The sequence below is a fragment of the Xiphophorus couchianus genome, chromosome 16, assembly GCF_001444195.1.
Source record: "Xiphophorus couchianus chromosome 16, X_couchianus-1.0, whole genome shotgun sequence".
NCBI lineage: Eukaryota > Metazoa > Chordata > Actinopteri > Cyprinodontiformes > Poeciliidae > Xiphophorus > Xiphophorus couchianus.
In genome coordinates, this window is record NC_040243.1 from 2,601,534 (window position 1) to 2,618,960 (window position 17,427).

Here is a 17,427-nt window from a genome sequence, read left to right on the forward strand (position 1 = left end):
GTCAAAAATTTCCCCTTTTGAAACTCAGAAAATGTTTTTAAAAAAATTTGACTTTGTGAGCTCAAAAAATTTCACATTTTTTTCTAGGAAACATTTAAAATCTCAAAATTTTTGCGTTTCTTTGCACAAATTTTTGACATTTCAAGCTCATAAATTTCCTAATTTTTTCTAAAAGGTTTCTGAGCTTAATCTGAAAATTTCTGAGTTTTTTGATGGAAATAAATCCCTTTTTTTCCATCTACAACAGCCATCATAGACAACCAAACAACGCTTTGAGAATTTATAGAGAAAAAATAGAAATGTATGTGTGTGGTGTGTTATTATTATTATTATTATTATTATTATTATTATTATTAACTGTAATGCAATGAAAGAGACTAAAACTGAAAAAAAAAATTAAACAATGACAATTTGAAAAAGTGTGCAGTTAAACAGCGCCCCCTGCCTGCAGGAGGACTTTGATGGTCCGTCATTGGCTTCCTGCTCAAACTTAGCAGCTGACTTTAGCGTGAAAATCCAACTGCAAGGGCGGAAATACCGAACGTTTCTGACCTGATCCAGCAGCGTTCAACCGTCTACGGTTACACACACTCGCATGCATGAGTATGTGGCTCCATTAGAAACGGGAAGACTTTTCTCTATCGGTGTGAAACAACATCCCAGCGAGCTGGAACAGCAGCCTGATAGCGGCTCAGGGAGCATGATGGCGTTATCAGTATGTTCCCTCGAAGCCACGAGTGTCTCATGTCAGCAGGAATGAGCAGAAACCAGTTCAGATTGTTTCTTCTAAGTGGATGAAAGCTGCAGAGGTGACCTCTTGTTTCTGATTATTTTTTCAGAGATAATTGATGACAGTTGCATGATCTTAAAACTGTTTCAAGTTGTTAGAACATCGCTGCTTCAGACTGCAGGAAAACATCTAAACTGAGTCCATGATGCTGCCAAGTCCTCACTCACAGGCAGAGTGCAGGTCTGTGTCTGGTGAATGTTTGGTTAAAACATGTTTGTTCTTCATTCAGTGAGTAGAAAATCCAGAAATTTTACTCAAGTGTAGAAATACTTCATAATAAAACTTCTCAAGTAAAAGTAAAAAATAGCCGTTCAAGAAATTACACAAGTAAGAGTAAAAATGTATCTGGAGTAACTCCAGTACTGATCAAAACATCGAGTACTTAATATTTAAAGATTACATTATTTGATGGACCAAAATATAAAGTTATGTGGACATTCTAAAGATCCAAATGAAAGTAATTCATATAAATAACACAATTACAAAATAACAAAATCAGGCAAAAAAATATATTTTCCAAATCAATTTCTTTCATACAACTTTAGCAAAAATGGCAGATATTCAGTGAAGTTCCTCACAGTGGGGAGAGGATCCAGAAAGTTTACTCAATTAAGAGTAGAGACAAAGATAAAGTATAAAATACAGAGCAGTAAAAATACTACGTTACTACCCAGCTATCACAGATTAACTGATTCTGCTTTAGCTGAACAGATGCTAACAGATATTCCTGAAAGTCTATAATGACTAAATGTTTTGGGTCAGATGATATTCAGGAAGTTGAAACAGTTGAAACCATAAATAGAAATTGTTTGCAGATGCGACGTCCCCATCTAGTGGCGAAAAAGAGACGAGCATGACGAGGATTGAAGCAGACTGGGAGTTTGTGTGTGGCGCCGGTTATCAGCGTGACAAGAGACTCGGTGACTTGTTGGTGATGGATGCACTCCAAGCACACACACACACACACACACACACACACACACACTGTAAGGCCTATTAAATCAGTGTAGAAGATCACAGCAGCTGGAGAAATAGGACTCGGGTTTCTTCATAAACGCGTTCACAGATGCACCTTAAATACATCCATACCCGTCTCATATTCCTTGCAAGTGCTCTGGCTGTTTTGGGAAGTGATGTTAATGTTTGCGAGTGTGTGAATTTATCGACACCTTGCAGGGAACACCGGTGATGAAGATGATGAAATGATCTTCACAAAAAGAACTGCTTTGAACTGAGAGTTGCGATGAGCTTCATGTCGGATGTAGTTGCAGAAATGCAGCAAAGGGATAACGAGGGCATCTAATTAGTTGCCGTGGTAACCACGTCTTTAGTAAGACACCACCAAAGGATCTGAAACCTCTCCAGGTTCAGCTGAGTTGTTTTGTCTTCTGGTGTTTATCCACATTCGCCTGAAGATGTTGTTTGGTTTGCTGCGGAGGTCAGAGGTAAAGGTCTGACCTCCTCAGAGAAGCGACTAAAGGTCGTGACCCCGCGGTTTATTAGTGGTACAATGTGGCTCCTGCAGACGGCTTCCCGAGTCGAGTCAAATCCAGGATTCCTTCCAGGCTTTTCTGCTCATCTGGATGAATTAGTTCAGCTCTGGAGATGAAGATGTGTTGCAACATTTTGAGTCATAATTTTGTGCATCAGAATTTTGGCCTTTAAAACTGTTTTTAGAGACAGGTTTCAAAACCTGTCTCTAAAAACCATTTGCAAATACAGAAACCTGAGGCTGTGTTCATAAATTAGTAGAAAAAATTAGAATTTAATCCCACTGTGTGCTTCTGGGTTTTATTTCTGGTAAAGTTGTCTAAAACTGTAACAAATAATTTTGAAGGGGCAGCATTATGTATTTTCAAGGTACATGGAGCCATTTTATAGCACAATGAATCATCCTAGTGGGATTGCTGTCTTCATATCTCCACAGACAAACTGTACCAAGGGGGGAAGAGAGCAGAGTTTATTTCAAATGGACTAAAGAGCTGCTGATTGGGAATTTATCTCTCCAAAGTCCAATATTTATGTGATCATCTGAGACTTGAAAGACTGACTTGGACTGACGAGGGTTGAACGATCTTCACCAGAAAATATGTGAAAGAATATTTCACACATCTCTGTAACTCAGACATTAAGCTCAGTTTAGTTTGAAGCTTCAGAGAAAGCATCAACAGATTAATCTGAGGACAGAGAGGAAGGAGGGAGGAACGGTGAAGAGGTCAGAGGAGGAGGAGGTTAGCGGCTGATCAGAGGGAGGTGAGGAGGAGCTGAAAGACAGCCATGTAGGAACACATGAAGGAATGGAGTGTGTGTGTGTGTGTTGGAATGAGCTGGGTCATCGTCCTCCTTGTAATTTTACACCAGAAAGTAAAACTGATGACTCCCAACAGCTGCTGGTGCCACGGAGACGAGAAGGCGGAGTAAAACCTGGAAATGAGGAGGAAACCAGAGACAGGGGGCCGAGTGTGTGAGATTTATACCGACTGAATCTGCCACCACGATTACAGTTCTGCTCATCACAACACAAGTTTCTGATCACACACCCATCATCACACACTCCACAGACCCAGATCTGCTCATCTTACCTCCCTCCACCTTCAGGTACCAATGACCTTCAGTTCACTACTTCTGGAAGTCACATCTGTAATGGAGGTCTTGAACATGGCTCATTCAGATTCCATGTTCTGTAAAGAACAGAGGCCACCAACCGGTGATCATTGAACAGCTTTCATACAAGTATCTGAGAAAAAACACAGCAAATCTGATGATTCAATTACAATACCCATCATCAACTTTTGGTTTATTTTTCAACTTTTCAAGGATCCATCCTCAGTGGAGAGGTCAGATAAAGAAAGTTTTGAAGATTTTGTGATTGCTCAACTTCATCCAGATTAGGACAAATCCTCCTGAAGGCAGGCATGGGGAAGGAGCTTGCTTGATGGGATCTTGGCTCCAGGGGTTCAGAAGGGCCAATTTATAAAAAGCTTCAGGAAGCCATGTCCATGTGGGTCCAGTACCTAAGGGAGCAATGGGATTTCAGTGGCAGATCAGTTTGAGGACGCTGGATGTGCCAATTCCTTCATCATTTGGGTATAGAGACATGGAATATCACCTCACTAGTGGGTTGGGGTCATTGCACTCCTCAAACTCCTTCACCACATTAAGATAGAGGGGTTAATTCACTGTGTTGCGGACTGGTAACCTGCTTAGGTTGAATCCGATCTTCACCATATTGACATTTGCGAATGCGTCAGAGGCGGTCTCATTCTTAGGGTGCATTCTCACCGGCCCTATTTAATCTCTTTAATCAAACTCTAGCAGATTAAAGTTTGTCTATGTAGAAAGTCTGGTTCATTTGGGGAGGTGAGAATGCAAGCTCAAGTCTGGTGAGGGCAGAAAAGAGACAGAAAAGCAAACTCCGGTTCGTCCACAACGTAGGTTTTGTTTCGCTTGAAGTGAACTCTTGCACGGTTTGAATGCATGTGAATGACAAGTGGACCAGAAGCTGCTCCACAAACAGGAAGTGGACTACAGCACAGGGCATTCCTGGTAAATATACCAAAACTAATGCACAAGTTTGTTTTGGCTGCTAGCTAGTGCTAGCAGGAGAAATTGCTCCGGGTCTCTTGCCAAAGATAGAAGAAAAGTAAATCCTACATCGGATAAAATCTGGTTCTACTCCATTTTTGTTTACATTTCATGAAGAAGGAAGTTGCTCGTGTTGTCTTCTTCAGAGGTTTGCATGTTGACAAACAGGTTGCTCAAAGGATTTGGTTCTATGGAGGAATTAAAAGGTGCCTAAACTCATGGAATATATAAATAAAGAAATGATACAAATTCCCTCTGCTCACAGCCAAAACGGGAAGAGATTTAATGCACATCTGAAGAACCAAAACATCACATTTACGTCATTACAGGACTTCTGCTTCTAACATCAGTTTTTTATAGAGTCCCAGTTCTACTGGTGTGTATTGGGAAGCTTCGACCAATGGCGTTACTCCCCTTCATTTGTGTAGCAATTCTGGCTCCGTTTTACACTGGATGTGTATTTGGATGTTCTGAGAATTAGGAGTCGACCTCCTGGAATCAAATCAGCTCCATCAGAAGAACTATTAGTCAAGTTGTTGTTCCTCATCTGTCCAAACAGGTTCTTTACCAAGTCTTGGGCTCCGGCCCGGTTCCTTTGCAGGAGAGCAGGGGAAAGGTCGGGTGCCAGAACTTTCTTGCACAACAGCTTAAAACTAACATCTTTCCTCTCTTAAGTGATTGTTATTCCTCATCTCTTAAAAATCTGAATTCCTTCCTGACTTCTAGGTCAGATTGACCCAGTTCATTTGACACAGTACATTTCTTTTAGGTTAAAACATATCTTAGTGCGAACCAACCAAACAACATAATTTTTAACTATTAATATAATTATATTCCTCTACAGTTCATTTGACACAAGCAACAAAGTGTTTGTTTGATAGTGTGAATGTGAAACGCACCAGCTGAAAATGCAACTCATGTACCAATTTTGGTCCCCAATTGAACCAAGTCTTAATTCCTGAGCAAAGGAGGTTGATGGTACGAAACTCAATGTTGGAAAAATCTAACCAGCCCTGGAGCAGAATAGGTTTTCATTATCAGCTACCTTCAGGAAAGACTCGGGTAATGTTTACTAGAACAAAGCCAAGTTTTCTTTGATAATAATTCTGCTTGGCAGTAAAGGTTTATGGCGGTTTATGGTGAGTTGTTTCTGATCGGAGGCTGTTAATGGGAGAATACACAGCAGGAAGGCTCATTGTTGGTGAATATCATCTGTTGTAGATCAGAACAACTGAAACTCTGTCTTCTTGAACGTTTGACCCCGCTGTCATTTCCTGTTATTTCCAAGCAGAAAGGGATTAGTAGGGACTTCAAATTCCACATCCGGCTTCAAAATCAAAATCCATATAACTAATCCTCACTGTGACTGCTAGCAGAAACAAAGAGAGCTCTTATATTCCTAAATTAAATGAAATTGGTTAAGTGTTTTTGTTCTAGTATTTACTACTGTACTGTAGAGGTGTAAATGTTGGTGAGAAAGGAAAAGTATGTGAGTGGTCAAATTAATCTGATTAAAGCAAAATGAAGAAACCTTTAGATTGAAAGGGCCAGAGACAGAGACGGTCAGTCAGGTGGACACATCCAGAAACAGGCAGATCCAGACAGAACCATGGTTACCAGGAAGAGAGGAACATCGTTTCATAAACTCTGGAGGAGTAACAAGGAGAGAGGAGCGGTTCTAATGAGAACAAATCAGCCGAGAACTGCCCACCTATAAGTCTGATATAACAAATATCTAAAGAAACACAATACGAAAGCTGAAGGACAGTAAAAAAAACTTTATGTGGAATAGCAATACTCCATTCTCCTGTTCTGCTTTATTCCCCTGTCAGGAAGACCTTCCTGATCGGTTCTGAGCACAGCAAGTTAAACATGTTCAGAACTTTACCTGTCACTTTTCTTATGCAGATTATTTTTCTGACATTTTTTAAGAAAGAATTTATCTGTCTAAACCAGGGGTCTCAAACTCCAGTCCTCGAGGGCCGCAGACCTACAGTTTTTAGATGTGCCACAGGTACAAAACACTGGAATGAAATGGCTTAATTACCTCCTCCTTGTGTAGATCAGTTCTCCCAGCCTTGCTAATGACCTAATTATTCTGTTCAGGTGTGGTGCAGCAGAGGCACATCTAAAAGTTGCAGGACTGCGGCCCTCGAGGACTGGAGTTTGAGACCCCTGGTCTAAACCAAACCTCTCCAATATGAAGGCCAGTAAATGAGTCAATATGTGGAGAGTGCGGAATTAAACTTTTGATCCACAGCAGAAGCTTCCAGAACGTAAGGATCCATTGAAAGTGGAGACTAAATATTAAGTGTGGAGTGATTGTTCAGATGGAGATAAGATGAGAGAAACACCTGGAGTTTTCTATGTGACTGACTTATTGCTAACTTATCATCTTTCAAATGCAGCAACATCCTGAGAACTGACCAGAACCAGTATGACCATAACAGAACACAACCAACCCTGAACTTGACCGGCCTCAAAAGAACTGGTCTGACCAATACAGAACTTGCCTGGCTACACCAGAACTGAACTTATCACACTCCGTCAGAAATTGACTGACCACATCAGACGTCGTTTATCCATATTACAGCTGGTCCGACCACACCAGGACTGGACCGATCAAAGCAAAACTGAACCAATAACACCAACACACAACTGACCCCACTACTCACTGGGCTGCATATCTCAACCAGAACTTTACCTGTCACTGGAAAACTGGTCTGACTGAACAAGAATTGACCTTTCCACTCCAAAACTGGAACAACCAGTCAACAGATCTACAATGAACTGGATGTGTTACAGAGATCAGATGAATCAGGTGATTGGTGTAATCTGGAACTCAGGTGACAAAGGATTGCAGTTGGCTTCTTGTTTTGATCAAAGCATCTCTTCCTATTGGCTGCTGTAGATTTGCTTCCTTCCTGTTTATGTTTTTGTGTTTTTTCTTTTCTTTGTTGAATTGTGTGGAAAGATATTTTAGACTTTTTGTTTTCCTTTTGTCAGGAGGCGGTTGCTAGGCAGCACAGAAGTTCGGGCGGTTCGCCAAAATGTCAATATGGCACCTCTGCTGCCCCCTGTTGGTGCGGAGGTGTTTAGACGGTTCACACCAGCCTCACTGGAGGAAATTCAGCGGAGGCATGAAGCTGAAGAGAAGGAGCAGCAAATCAGAAAGGAGCAGAACATTGAGGTATTGATAGCCTATTAGCTGTCAGTAACAAAATCAGTCAAGCAATACATGACAAACCCTGATCTGATTAGTTATTCTCTTGCAGATAGCAGAGGAGGATCTTCCTAAACCAGCAAGTGACCTGGAAGCTGGGAAGCCCCTCCCCTTTATTTATGGAGACCCGCCCGCTGGGTTTCTCAACATCCCATTGGAGGAGCTGGATCCTTTCTACCAATCACAAAAGGTTTCACTCTCCACTGAAATTTGACTGTGCAACCTTCTCATCAGTAAATGTTAAACTAAATTGATCAATTTTCCATCAACAAAGTGAACTTCCAATTATCTGTTGGTTATCTGATCTTTATTTGATGTCCGATATTTTTTTACATTGATGTTCAGTCTTGGTTAAAGACTGAGATAGAAAAATATCAGGAAGTTCAGTTCAAACTCAATTTGTGTGATTTTAAAGCTTTAGATATTATCAAACATAAACACTAACTAGAAAAATTATTTTTTGGTATCTACAAATGAATGTTCTCATTTGATGTATAAAAGTCAAATTGAAGGTAATAAACTTGTCTGAGAAAATCAGTTTGACTCCATTCTTTCTGTTTTTCCTGTTTCTTTGCAGACCTTCATCGTTCTCAGTAAGGGAAATGTCATCTACAGGTTCAACGCTGAACCAGCCTGTTACGTACTGAGTCCCTTCAGCCCACTGAGGATCTTCTCCATCAGGATCCTCATCCATTCATATCCTCTATCATGTCACTCTGTTTCTGCTGCTAAAGCTTTTCTTTAGAAAACAAAGGTCTTGAAAACATCTGGACCAAGAGAGCACTTTCTTCTGGTTTCTGAGCTCCTGATTGTAGTTGCATCCTTTTAAAATCCACAGTGTGCTGGAAGGTTACCCCAGTGTGGTAATTTCCTGTTTGAAACAGAGGAACCTCCTTCATCAAGAGCTAAACTTGTGCCAAACAAGAGTCAGTGTTGCATCTAGTCCAAGTTTTAAACCGTCTACAGCTGCATTCCTATAATAAATCCAAATTTGCAGTTGTGGTGTTTCCATTAAAATCAGACATGAATGAGTTTGTGCTCCTCATAAATGATAAAAAACGTGCTGCATCCTGATTGTTTTCCTTAAAATTACAACTTTATTCAGCTTGTTCATCATGGTGACAATCCTGACCAACTGTGTGTTCATGACCATGAGTGATCCTCCACCATGGAGCAAGACAGTGGAGTAAGCACACACACGTACACACAGACTCCGTTTATGGAAAACTGTTTTGTGCCACTGGAGAAACAAAAATTTAAAAAAGTAAAAATTCATGAGGTGTCACAATTTTGACTTTCACCGCCATAATCCATTACTAAGGAAATGTCAAAAACTTAGATTCAACATACAAACTCAAAATTAAGTGTTTCATCTTGCAAAGCCACAACTATTGAAAACAAAGTAAGAGTTCTGACTTATAATCACCAATTTGAGAACCAATCATAAGTGATAATGGCATTGATACATTTGAGTTACTTCTAACCTTGAGATGCAAAGTAAAGGTTATCATATTCAATGTTGTGGTTAAGAAAAACAAAATAAATCAAAATTGAGAAAATAAATAGCACTTTGAAACTTATATTTGTGACATACTGTTCCTTTTTTTGTGTCCTGCCTTCCAAAATGGCTGACCTTTGGTCATTTGATAGTGATATTGTGCAGAATTTTTTTCACGGTGTGAAAAGGGTTGGAGAAAATATATATCAGCCCAGATTTTCAGTTCAGTGCATTCATGTAGAAAACTAAACACCTGACTTGTGCAGAACATGTAAATAGGTAAGGAAAGGTAATTTTATTTAAATAGAACATTTTCAGCAACAAGGCAGTTCTAAGTACTTTGCATGAATTAGAAGGAAATACAAACAAAACAAAAAGAAAGACAAAAAGGTAAAAGTATAAAACTACATATTGGTTCCCCATGCTTAATAACATGCTCAGTATGTTGGGTTCTTGTTTCAAATATGTCTTCCTGTTGTTGCACAGATACGTATTCACGGGCATCTACACGTTTGAGGCAACCATCAAAGTTTTGTCCAGAGGGTTCTGCATGGGAGACTTCACCTTCCTGAGAGATCCGTGGAACTGGCTGGACTTCATGGTCATCAGCATGGCGTAATAATAAAAAACTGCCTGGAGAGATTGTATTTCACTAAACTTAGATTAGTTGAAATTAACTTTGCTCTGAGATGTGTCTTCAAATGAAGATAAATGTGAGGATAATGAGGAATAATGAGGAATGTCTCCATTTCACAGATACCTGACAGAGTTTGTTGACTTGGGAAATGTATCGGCACTGAGGACGTTCAGAGTTCTTCGAGCCCTGAAAACCATCACAGTAATCCCTGGTCAGTATGTCGGTTTCAGTTACGGAAACAAGCCTGGTGGTTGGAGTTGTGATGTTTTTGGGACTTTTAGAACTTACGAGAAACTTGACAAACCAGATAAAACATAACTTCATGGGTTCTGATATGGATAAAACAGCAAACGACATTATATTTGGACCGAAAGAGAAACTGATGTTTTCTATAGGTTGAAAATTATAAAAGTGGACAGTTTTCTTCTAGTAGTCCTTGGACCCCCACTGTTTTCAGGATATTCAGTGACCCAGACTAAGAAACCATTTTGAGGTTCATGAAGACAAAGAACCCCATCAAACAGTTCAGAAAAAAAGTTGTGGAGATGTTTATAGCTGGGTTAAGTTCTACAACATCCCACGCTTTGATGTTGGGATCAAAGCGTGGGAGTTCTGTTCAATCCATCATCTGGTTCATCTGGACCAACCATAGACCCACCAACACATGGACGTCCACCTAAACTGTCAGAAAGTAGAGCACCGATTAGAGATACATGTCAACATTGAAGGAACTGCAGAGATCCAAAGCTCAACTGGGGCAATCTGCCCAAGGAACAATGAACAGTCATAGACTCAAAACAATGTAGAGAAAAAAAACAAAGTGAAAGACAGTAATGGATTATAATGCAAATGTGGACAGTAGTGGGCAAAAGTAGCAGACTGAGAAAAATGGGTCAGTATGTCCTCCAGCAACCTAAGCCTATAGCAGCTGCTGTTTTATAACCTGAAACAGTTTAACTATGAAAAAGCTTTACGAAAAGGGAAAGTTTTAAGCCTTGTCTTAACAGTAGACAGGATGTCTGCCTCATGGACAGAAACTGGGAGCTGGTTCCACAGGAGAGGAATCTTGATAATTCAATAATTAAACTGTAGATGAATAATTGTGACACTGGCAGTTAAAGCTGATAGTAACTCTGATATTTCCTTTGCAACATTCTCTGCAGGTTTAAAGACGATTGTCGGAGCTCTCATCCAGTCAGTGAAGAAGCTGCGTGATGTCATGATTCTGACTGTCTTTTGCCTCAGTGTCTTTGCTCTGATTGGTCTTCAGCTATTCATGGGAAACCTCAGACAAAAATGCGTTCTGATCCCACCGCTCCTACGCAACGACACATCAGAGGGAACTTTCAACATCAGTTTCCACGAAAACAACAGCAGTGACTTTGAGTTCTACACACACATTAACAACCCAGGTAGTATGTTGAGTATTTTACCTCACAAATCATAATCATCCACCTGCTCAGATGCAAACATCAACCTGTCCTTGTGTCTCACAGACAATTATTACTACCTACCTGGTCAACTTGATGCCCTGCTGTGTGGAAACAGCTCTGACGCAGGGTAGCTTTAAGAAAACATTACTATTATTTTTAACATTATTGATTATGGTGATAATGATGATGATGATGGTGTATCCAGGACCTGTCCAGATGGATACATGTGTCTGAAGGCAGGGAGAAACCCAAACTATGACTATACCAGCTACGACAGTTTCAGCTGGGCGTTTCTGTCTCTGTTCAGACTCATGACTCAGGACTTCTGGGAAAATCTCTTCCACCTGGTCAGTACCCAACATCTCCCTAATGCTGAGGCTAGTCCTAGCGTCATCTCACCTCTGTTTATCTACATAGACGCTGCGAGCGGCAGGCAAAACCTACATGATCTTCTTCGTGGTCATCATCTTCCTTGGTTCCTTCTACCTCATTAATCTCATCCTGGCGGTGGTTGCCATGGCGTACGCCGAGCAGAATGAGGCTAACATTGCCGAGGCCAAACAAAAAGAAGAGGAGTATGCCCAGATTCTGGAGGCACTGAAGCAGAGAGAAGAGGAGGTAAGATGTGAAGAAGAGAAACCCCCCATGACGTTTCAAGATAAAGCTGAATGTTTGTTTTTTTGTCTTTACAGCAAGCGGCCAAGAGGGCGGCGCTCTTGGAGAATCAAGACCCCACATCACAAAGCCAAGAGGAGCATACGAACATGGAAGGTACTTGGACACAGTGAACATACTGGGGTTATTGACTCTCTTTCTGCCATTCATTAAAGTCTTGAGGTTTCTTCTTGTAAAATAAAGATTCATTATTTGATTTATGTATTCCACTGGCTTCACTAAATATCAGAATTTGAAATACTCTAAAAGAGTTTAGCACCATTCAGTTGAGTTTACCTTACATGAAATTAACTGAATTTACAGATTAAGAAAAAAATTAATTGGTGCTTAGTTACTCCAAACACTTATTGTGCAGTGATACATTTCACATTACTCAGCAGCTTTCTGTTTCAGAGTTTGAGGATGACCAGAGACCATGTCCTCCATGCTGGTACGTGTTTGCTAACATCTTCCTGAAGTGGGACTGTTGCGGCTGTTGGCGATGGCTGAAAAAACTTCTGTATACTATCGTCATGGATCCATTTGTGGATCTCTCCATCACCATCTGCATTGTCCTCAACACTGTCTTCATGGCCATGGAACACTATCCAATGACTGAGCAGTTTGAAGATCTTCTCAGCACTGGAAATTTGGTCAGTAATAGAGGAGAAACCGAGTCAAAGTCTACACAGTAAGGTTGAGTCCAATGAGTTAACATTGTATTTTGGTGTAGCATTTGGTAGAAGGTTAGCTTAGATGAGTAGCAGGGTCTGGTAACAGGTTAGGCTGGTGTTTTTCAATTCTGGTCCTCAGTTCCCGCTGCCCTCCATCAGCTGGTGATGTTACTCATAAAGAACCAAAGTAATCATTTTTTGTCTGATTTCTGATCCCCAGGTCTTTACAGGGATCTTCACAGCTGAGATGGTTCTCAAACTTTTAGCGATGGATCCATATTATTACTTCCAGGTCAGGATTATACATCAATAAAAGTAGAAACGTTTTGATGGTGAGCAACTGCTCCCATGGTTACAGTCTCTTGTTTTCTTGGTTACAGGTGGGCTGGAACATCTTTGATAGCATCATCGTCACCATGAGTCTGGTGGAGCTAGGACTGGCTAATGTTCAGGGTCTGTCAGTGTTGCGGTCCTTCAGATTGGTCCGTTCATAACTTTCTCACCATGATTAAACTGTGACCCAAGTTCTGTATATTTCTATCGTCATATGTCTCTGTCCATCTTACCATGTTATCTCCAGATGAGAGTGTTTAAGCTAGCCAAGTCATGGCCGACTCTCAACATGTTGATAAAGATCATCGGCAACTCTGTGGGAGCCCTGGGGAACTTGACGCTGGTTCTCGCCATCATTGTCTTCATCTTCGCTGTCGTTGGGATGCAGTTGTTTGGAAAGAACTACAAAGACTGTGTCTGCCGCATTGCCCAGGACTGTGAGCTTCCTCGCTGGCACATGAACGACTTCTTTCATGCCTTCCTCATCATCTTCAGGGTTCTGTGTGGCGAGTGGATTGAGACAATGTGGGACTGTATGCAAGTTGCTGGGGAACCTATGTGTCTGATTGTCTTTATGATGGTACTGGTGATTGGAAACCTGGTGGTAAGTCTGTGCAGAAAAACTCTTTCTAATCTGACTTTGGTTGGTTTTTAAAAACCATATGACGTTTCATGTTTCAAAACATGAAACTTCAAAAAGTTCCAAAGCATGAATATGTTTTTGACATCGTTTCAGGTCCTGAATCTGTTCCTGGCCTTGCTGCTAAGCTCATTCAGTGGGGATAATCTTGCAGTTACAGAAGATGAAGGAGAAAATAATCTCCAGATTGCAATAAATCGGATCAGTAGGGGTATAGCCTGGACCAAGGCCTGGTTCCTGAACCACATCTGGTCTTTAGTGGGAAAGAAAACAAACGTGAACTCAGATGCGACTGGTGGGAGCAGACTTTATTTGTTAACATATAAATGTTCATATAAGATTTATTTTTTGCACTTAATAGTTATTTTTGTCTTTGTGTTTGAAATCAATGTTTTTAGCTGTACCCTGTGAAGAAGGCGAAAAATCAAAGGAAGTTTTAGCTCTGACAATCGTGAATTCAGAGCAGCCCATGGTTCAAGTTCCCAAAGTTGATCTGTCATTCCTGAGCAGCTACTACCTTAACATCACATCTTTGAAGGTCCCCATTGCTGAAGCTGAGTCTGATTTTGACATGCCTGAAAATGAAGACGATGAAGATGAGGATGAAGATAATGAGGAGGATGACATAGAAGAACAGCTTTCACAAGTAAAATCTTGGGTTTTGGGTTCTGTTGGGGATATGTATTTTCCTGCAGTAGTCCACCTTTGTTTTCATAGTGGATAAATTATTTTGAAGTCATTTGAATGTTTTTAAAAAATAACCTTTTAATGCTAAGATCTGTCTATACTCAGGGTGACGAGTCTTCAGTCTGCAGCACTGTGCAGAGAGCTCCTGAAGTCCCAAAAATAGAAGAGGTAGAAGAAACTCCAGAGGACTGCTATACAGAAAGTAAGTGCACTGAGAAAAACTAATGTGTTGAATGTATCCATTTAATCCAGGTTGTATAGGGCCTAGTGTGTCAGCTACAGAAGAATATTAAGATTTTAGCAACCAATGGCCCCTTCAAGAAAGGTTTCACAGCTACACAGAACACCAGAAAGAAATGGAGAACAAAAAGATAAAAACTGAAATAATAGCAAATAATGGAAAGTTCCTCTTCGCCCATCTACACTGCAGTCTTTTACATCAACTTCCCATACTGCCAATTTCAGAAGTTCTCTGATGACTCTCCCATAGCTGGTCTCATCAAAGACTCAGAGTACAGACAACGGACTCAGGACTTTGTGGACTGGTGTTAGTGGAACCATCTCCTGATCAATGCGGGGGGAAATCAAGCTGATGGTGGACTTCCACAGGCGCAGACCCACCTGACTAACACCGATGAAAATCCAGGGAGTGGACATAGAGATAGTGGACTCTAAGTACCTAGGTGTTCACCTGAACAATTTTTTATAGCTACGGCCATGTTTCACTTTGGGACTACGGTTCTTTTGGTGATGCTCTGTCATTTTTGGGCCATACATTTTGGATGACCCAAGAAGTTTCAAGGTTGAAATTAAAAGGGTGTGGACAGTTATGATCAAACAAACTGGGCTGTTTTTCAGTTGACTTGTGCAAAGTAAATGTACTGAAATTATTTCAGAAACAGCTGGTAACAGGAGTGTGTAAACATCTTATATCTGCTGTCCATTCAGTCCCATGAACACTATTATGTTTGAACTGTATGGGTTTCTATTGCAGAGTGTTACAATCGCTGTCCTTGTCTGGATATAGACACATCCCAGAGCAAAGGAAAGATCTGGTTTAATTGCAGGAAAACTTGCTTCACCATCGTAGAGCACAACTACTTTGAGACATTCATCATTTTCATGATCCTGCTGAGCAGTGGAGCTCTGGTAAACTTTATAACGCAATATTTAACATAATTTTTAGCACTAACTCTAACCGTAATCCCTTGTTGTTGATGTGTTGATGTCTTTAACATCTCAGGGTTTTACTCTGAGGTGTTTTATTGGTTGGTTCAATGAGGCTGAGCAGGTCTCAGCAAACTAATCTGATGGTTGGCGTGGCTAGCTGTGGACTACAAGCATGGCTGACAGTGTGACTACTAACATGGCTGCTAAACAGACACAGGTGAGATGATTTGACTCTATTAACCCCTTCAAAACAAAAACAGTAATATGAATGACTAACAAAAGAACCTTGTTTGGTAACTGGAAGGTTGCAACTTTTATTCTGATTATTTGATAAAAGACAGAGTCCCATCTTATCCCATTACTCAAAAATATACAACTTACTTTAAGAATTTTTCAAGCCTGGAGAGCTTTTTATAAAATTAAATTAAGTTGCATATAAAAAATATTGGTGTCTGAAAAGCTTTTCACATTTTAACCGATATTTTGACAGTTTATCATTGGTGATGAGCTCAGTGTTTAGAGGTTGAAAGGTCTCCTTGCCATCACCCTAATCTCACTGATTAGGGTAAAAACATGTTGGTAAAATTAAGATTACAGCAGACCATGCCTATTTGCAGTTTCTTTCTGTATTTTAGACCTAAGCTGCAAGGGGTGTAAATAATTTTGAGCCTATACATTTCAGAAGGGTCTTTATTTCGTAACCTTGGCAAACAAAATAGGTCCAGGTTTATCTCTCAGATTAGCTTTGCTTAAATTAATATCATCTGGGCGTCTCAACGGGGCTTGGTCCCATTTTTCAGAACATGGGCCTGATAGTACATCCCCAACTCTGATGTATCTAGCTGGGATAGCATTGATAATATCCAATCCATTTCGCAAACACCTCTGTCAGTACTAGATGAAGATTGTGAATATTAAACCATGACATATTAAATGATCGCAGTGATCCATTAAAAACTCCAAATATTGTTGACAGGCCTTTGAGGACATCTACATTGAGCAGCGCCGTGTAATCAAAATAATTCTGGAATATGCAGATCAGGTTTTCACCTACGTGTTTGTGGTGGAGATGATTCTCAAATGGGTTGCTTATGGATTCAAGACCTACTTCACCAATGCCTGGTGCTGGCTGGACTTCCTCATTGTAGATGTAAGAAACTGATTAATCCTGCATAATTACTCCATCGTATTTCCACCGAAAGTCTTCCTGTAAAGGTTTAGCTCATCGACACATGTTGTTTTTCAGGTTTCTCTGGTGTCACTGACAGCAAACATCCTGGGATACTCTGAGCTGGGAGCTATTAAGTCTCTGAGGACTCTGAGAGCATTAAGGCCCCTAAGAGCCCTGTCTCGCTTTGAGGGCATGAGGGTAAGACTGGCAGGTTAAACAGTGACAGATGGATAGGGAACTGTCTTGTTTTTGGTTGGTTTAGCATTTCACTCACTACTGTTGTATCTACTGGCCTGCAGGTGGTGGTTAATGCATTGGTTGGAGCCATCCCCTCCATCTTCAACGTGCTGCTGGTCTGTCTGATCTTCTGGCTCATCTTTAGCATCATGGGTGTGAACCTGTTTGCAGGGAAGTTTTATTACTGCTTCAACGAAACATCAGAGGAGTATTTCTCTCCTGAGGAAGTCAACAATAAAACCCAGTGTCTCGATCTGATTGAGAAGGGCTTCTCCGAGGTTCGCTGGAAGAACACAAAGATCAACTTTGACAACGTTGGGATGGGCTACCTGTCTCTGCTGCAAGTGGTCAGTCAGAAGGCCAACATTAAAGGATTTATACTGTTCTTTTTTACCAGTTAACATTCAGATAGCTTTCAATTTGTAAAATAAATTGTATGTTGTTTTCTTCAGTCCACATTTAAAGGCTGGATGGACATCATGTATGCAGCGGTGGACTCCAGAGAGGTCAGAACTTCTCATACTGTTACTGGTACAGTTCCTGGTCTTATTAATACTAGTGTACCTAGGAATTGAGGTTTTAATGATGTTGATGCTGTAACCAGAAGCTTTCCTAGTCCCAGAACTGGGAGAAACTGTTGCTGTTATCCCGTGAGACATAACTATATTTTCCCTCCATCCTGGGATTTCAACCTT

At 40.6% G+C, this 17,427-nt stretch overlaps 1 protein-coding gene and 1 long non-coding RNA gene across 2 annotated transcripts in view; one reads left to right on the top strand and one right to left on the bottom strand.

Moving 5' to 3' along the window:
• Positions 1 to 17,427, top strand: part of LOC114159492 (sodium channel protein type 4 subunit alpha B-like) — a 32,731-nt gene that overhangs the window by 10,268 nt on the left and 5,036 nt on the right. Inside the window, exons 2-24 of the mRNA XM_028041456.1 lie at positions 7,382 to 7,565; positions 7,651 to 7,788; positions 8,176 to 8,294; positions 8,695 to 8,784; positions 9,583 to 9,711; positions 9,853 to 9,944; positions 10,897 to 11,145; positions 11,230 to 11,293; positions 11,372 to 11,513; positions 11,584 to 11,784; positions 11,859 to 11,937; positions 12,235 to 12,473; positions 12,715 to 12,786; positions 12,875 to 12,976; positions 13,075 to 13,431; positions 13,564 to 13,762; positions 13,866 to 14,113; positions 14,260 to 14,356; positions 15,149 to 15,303; positions 16,301 to 16,474; positions 16,571 to 16,693; positions 16,795 to 17,079; positions 17,185 to 17,238. Coding sequence (XP_027897257.1) covers positions 7,434 to 7,565; positions 7,651 to 7,788; positions 8,176 to 8,294; positions 8,695 to 8,784; positions 9,583 to 9,711; positions 9,853 to 9,944; positions 10,897 to 11,145; positions 11,230 to 11,293; positions 11,372 to 11,513; positions 11,584 to 11,784; positions 11,859 to 11,937; positions 12,235 to 12,473; positions 12,715 to 12,786; positions 12,875 to 12,976; positions 13,075 to 13,431; positions 13,564 to 13,762; positions 13,866 to 14,113; positions 14,260 to 14,356; positions 15,149 to 15,303; positions 16,301 to 16,474; positions 16,571 to 16,693; positions 16,795 to 17,079; positions 17,185 to 17,238 — 3,540 coding nt within the window. The 5' untranslated portion in view covers positions 7,382 to 7,433. The remainder of the gene's footprint in view (positions 1 to 7,381; positions 7,566 to 7,650; positions 7,789 to 8,175; positions 8,295 to 8,694; positions 8,785 to 9,582; positions 9,712 to 9,852; positions 9,945 to 10,896; positions 11,146 to 11,229; positions 11,294 to 11,371; positions 11,514 to 11,583; positions 11,785 to 11,858; positions 11,938 to 12,234; positions 12,474 to 12,714; positions 12,787 to 12,874; positions 12,977 to 13,074; positions 13,432 to 13,563; positions 13,763 to 13,865; positions 14,114 to 14,259; positions 14,357 to 15,148; positions 15,304 to 16,300; positions 16,475 to 16,570; positions 16,694 to 16,794; positions 17,080 to 17,184; positions 17,239 to 17,427) is intronic.
• LOC114159496 (uncharacterized) lies at positions 3,178 to 7,353 on the bottom strand. Its single transcript, XR_003598593.1, has 3 exons — positions 7,080 to 7,353; positions 5,907 to 6,022; positions 3,178 to 3,804 (listed from the first exon to the last, which is right to left on the bottom strand). It is a non-coding gene; the product is annotated as an uncharacterized LOC114159496 (long non-coding RNA).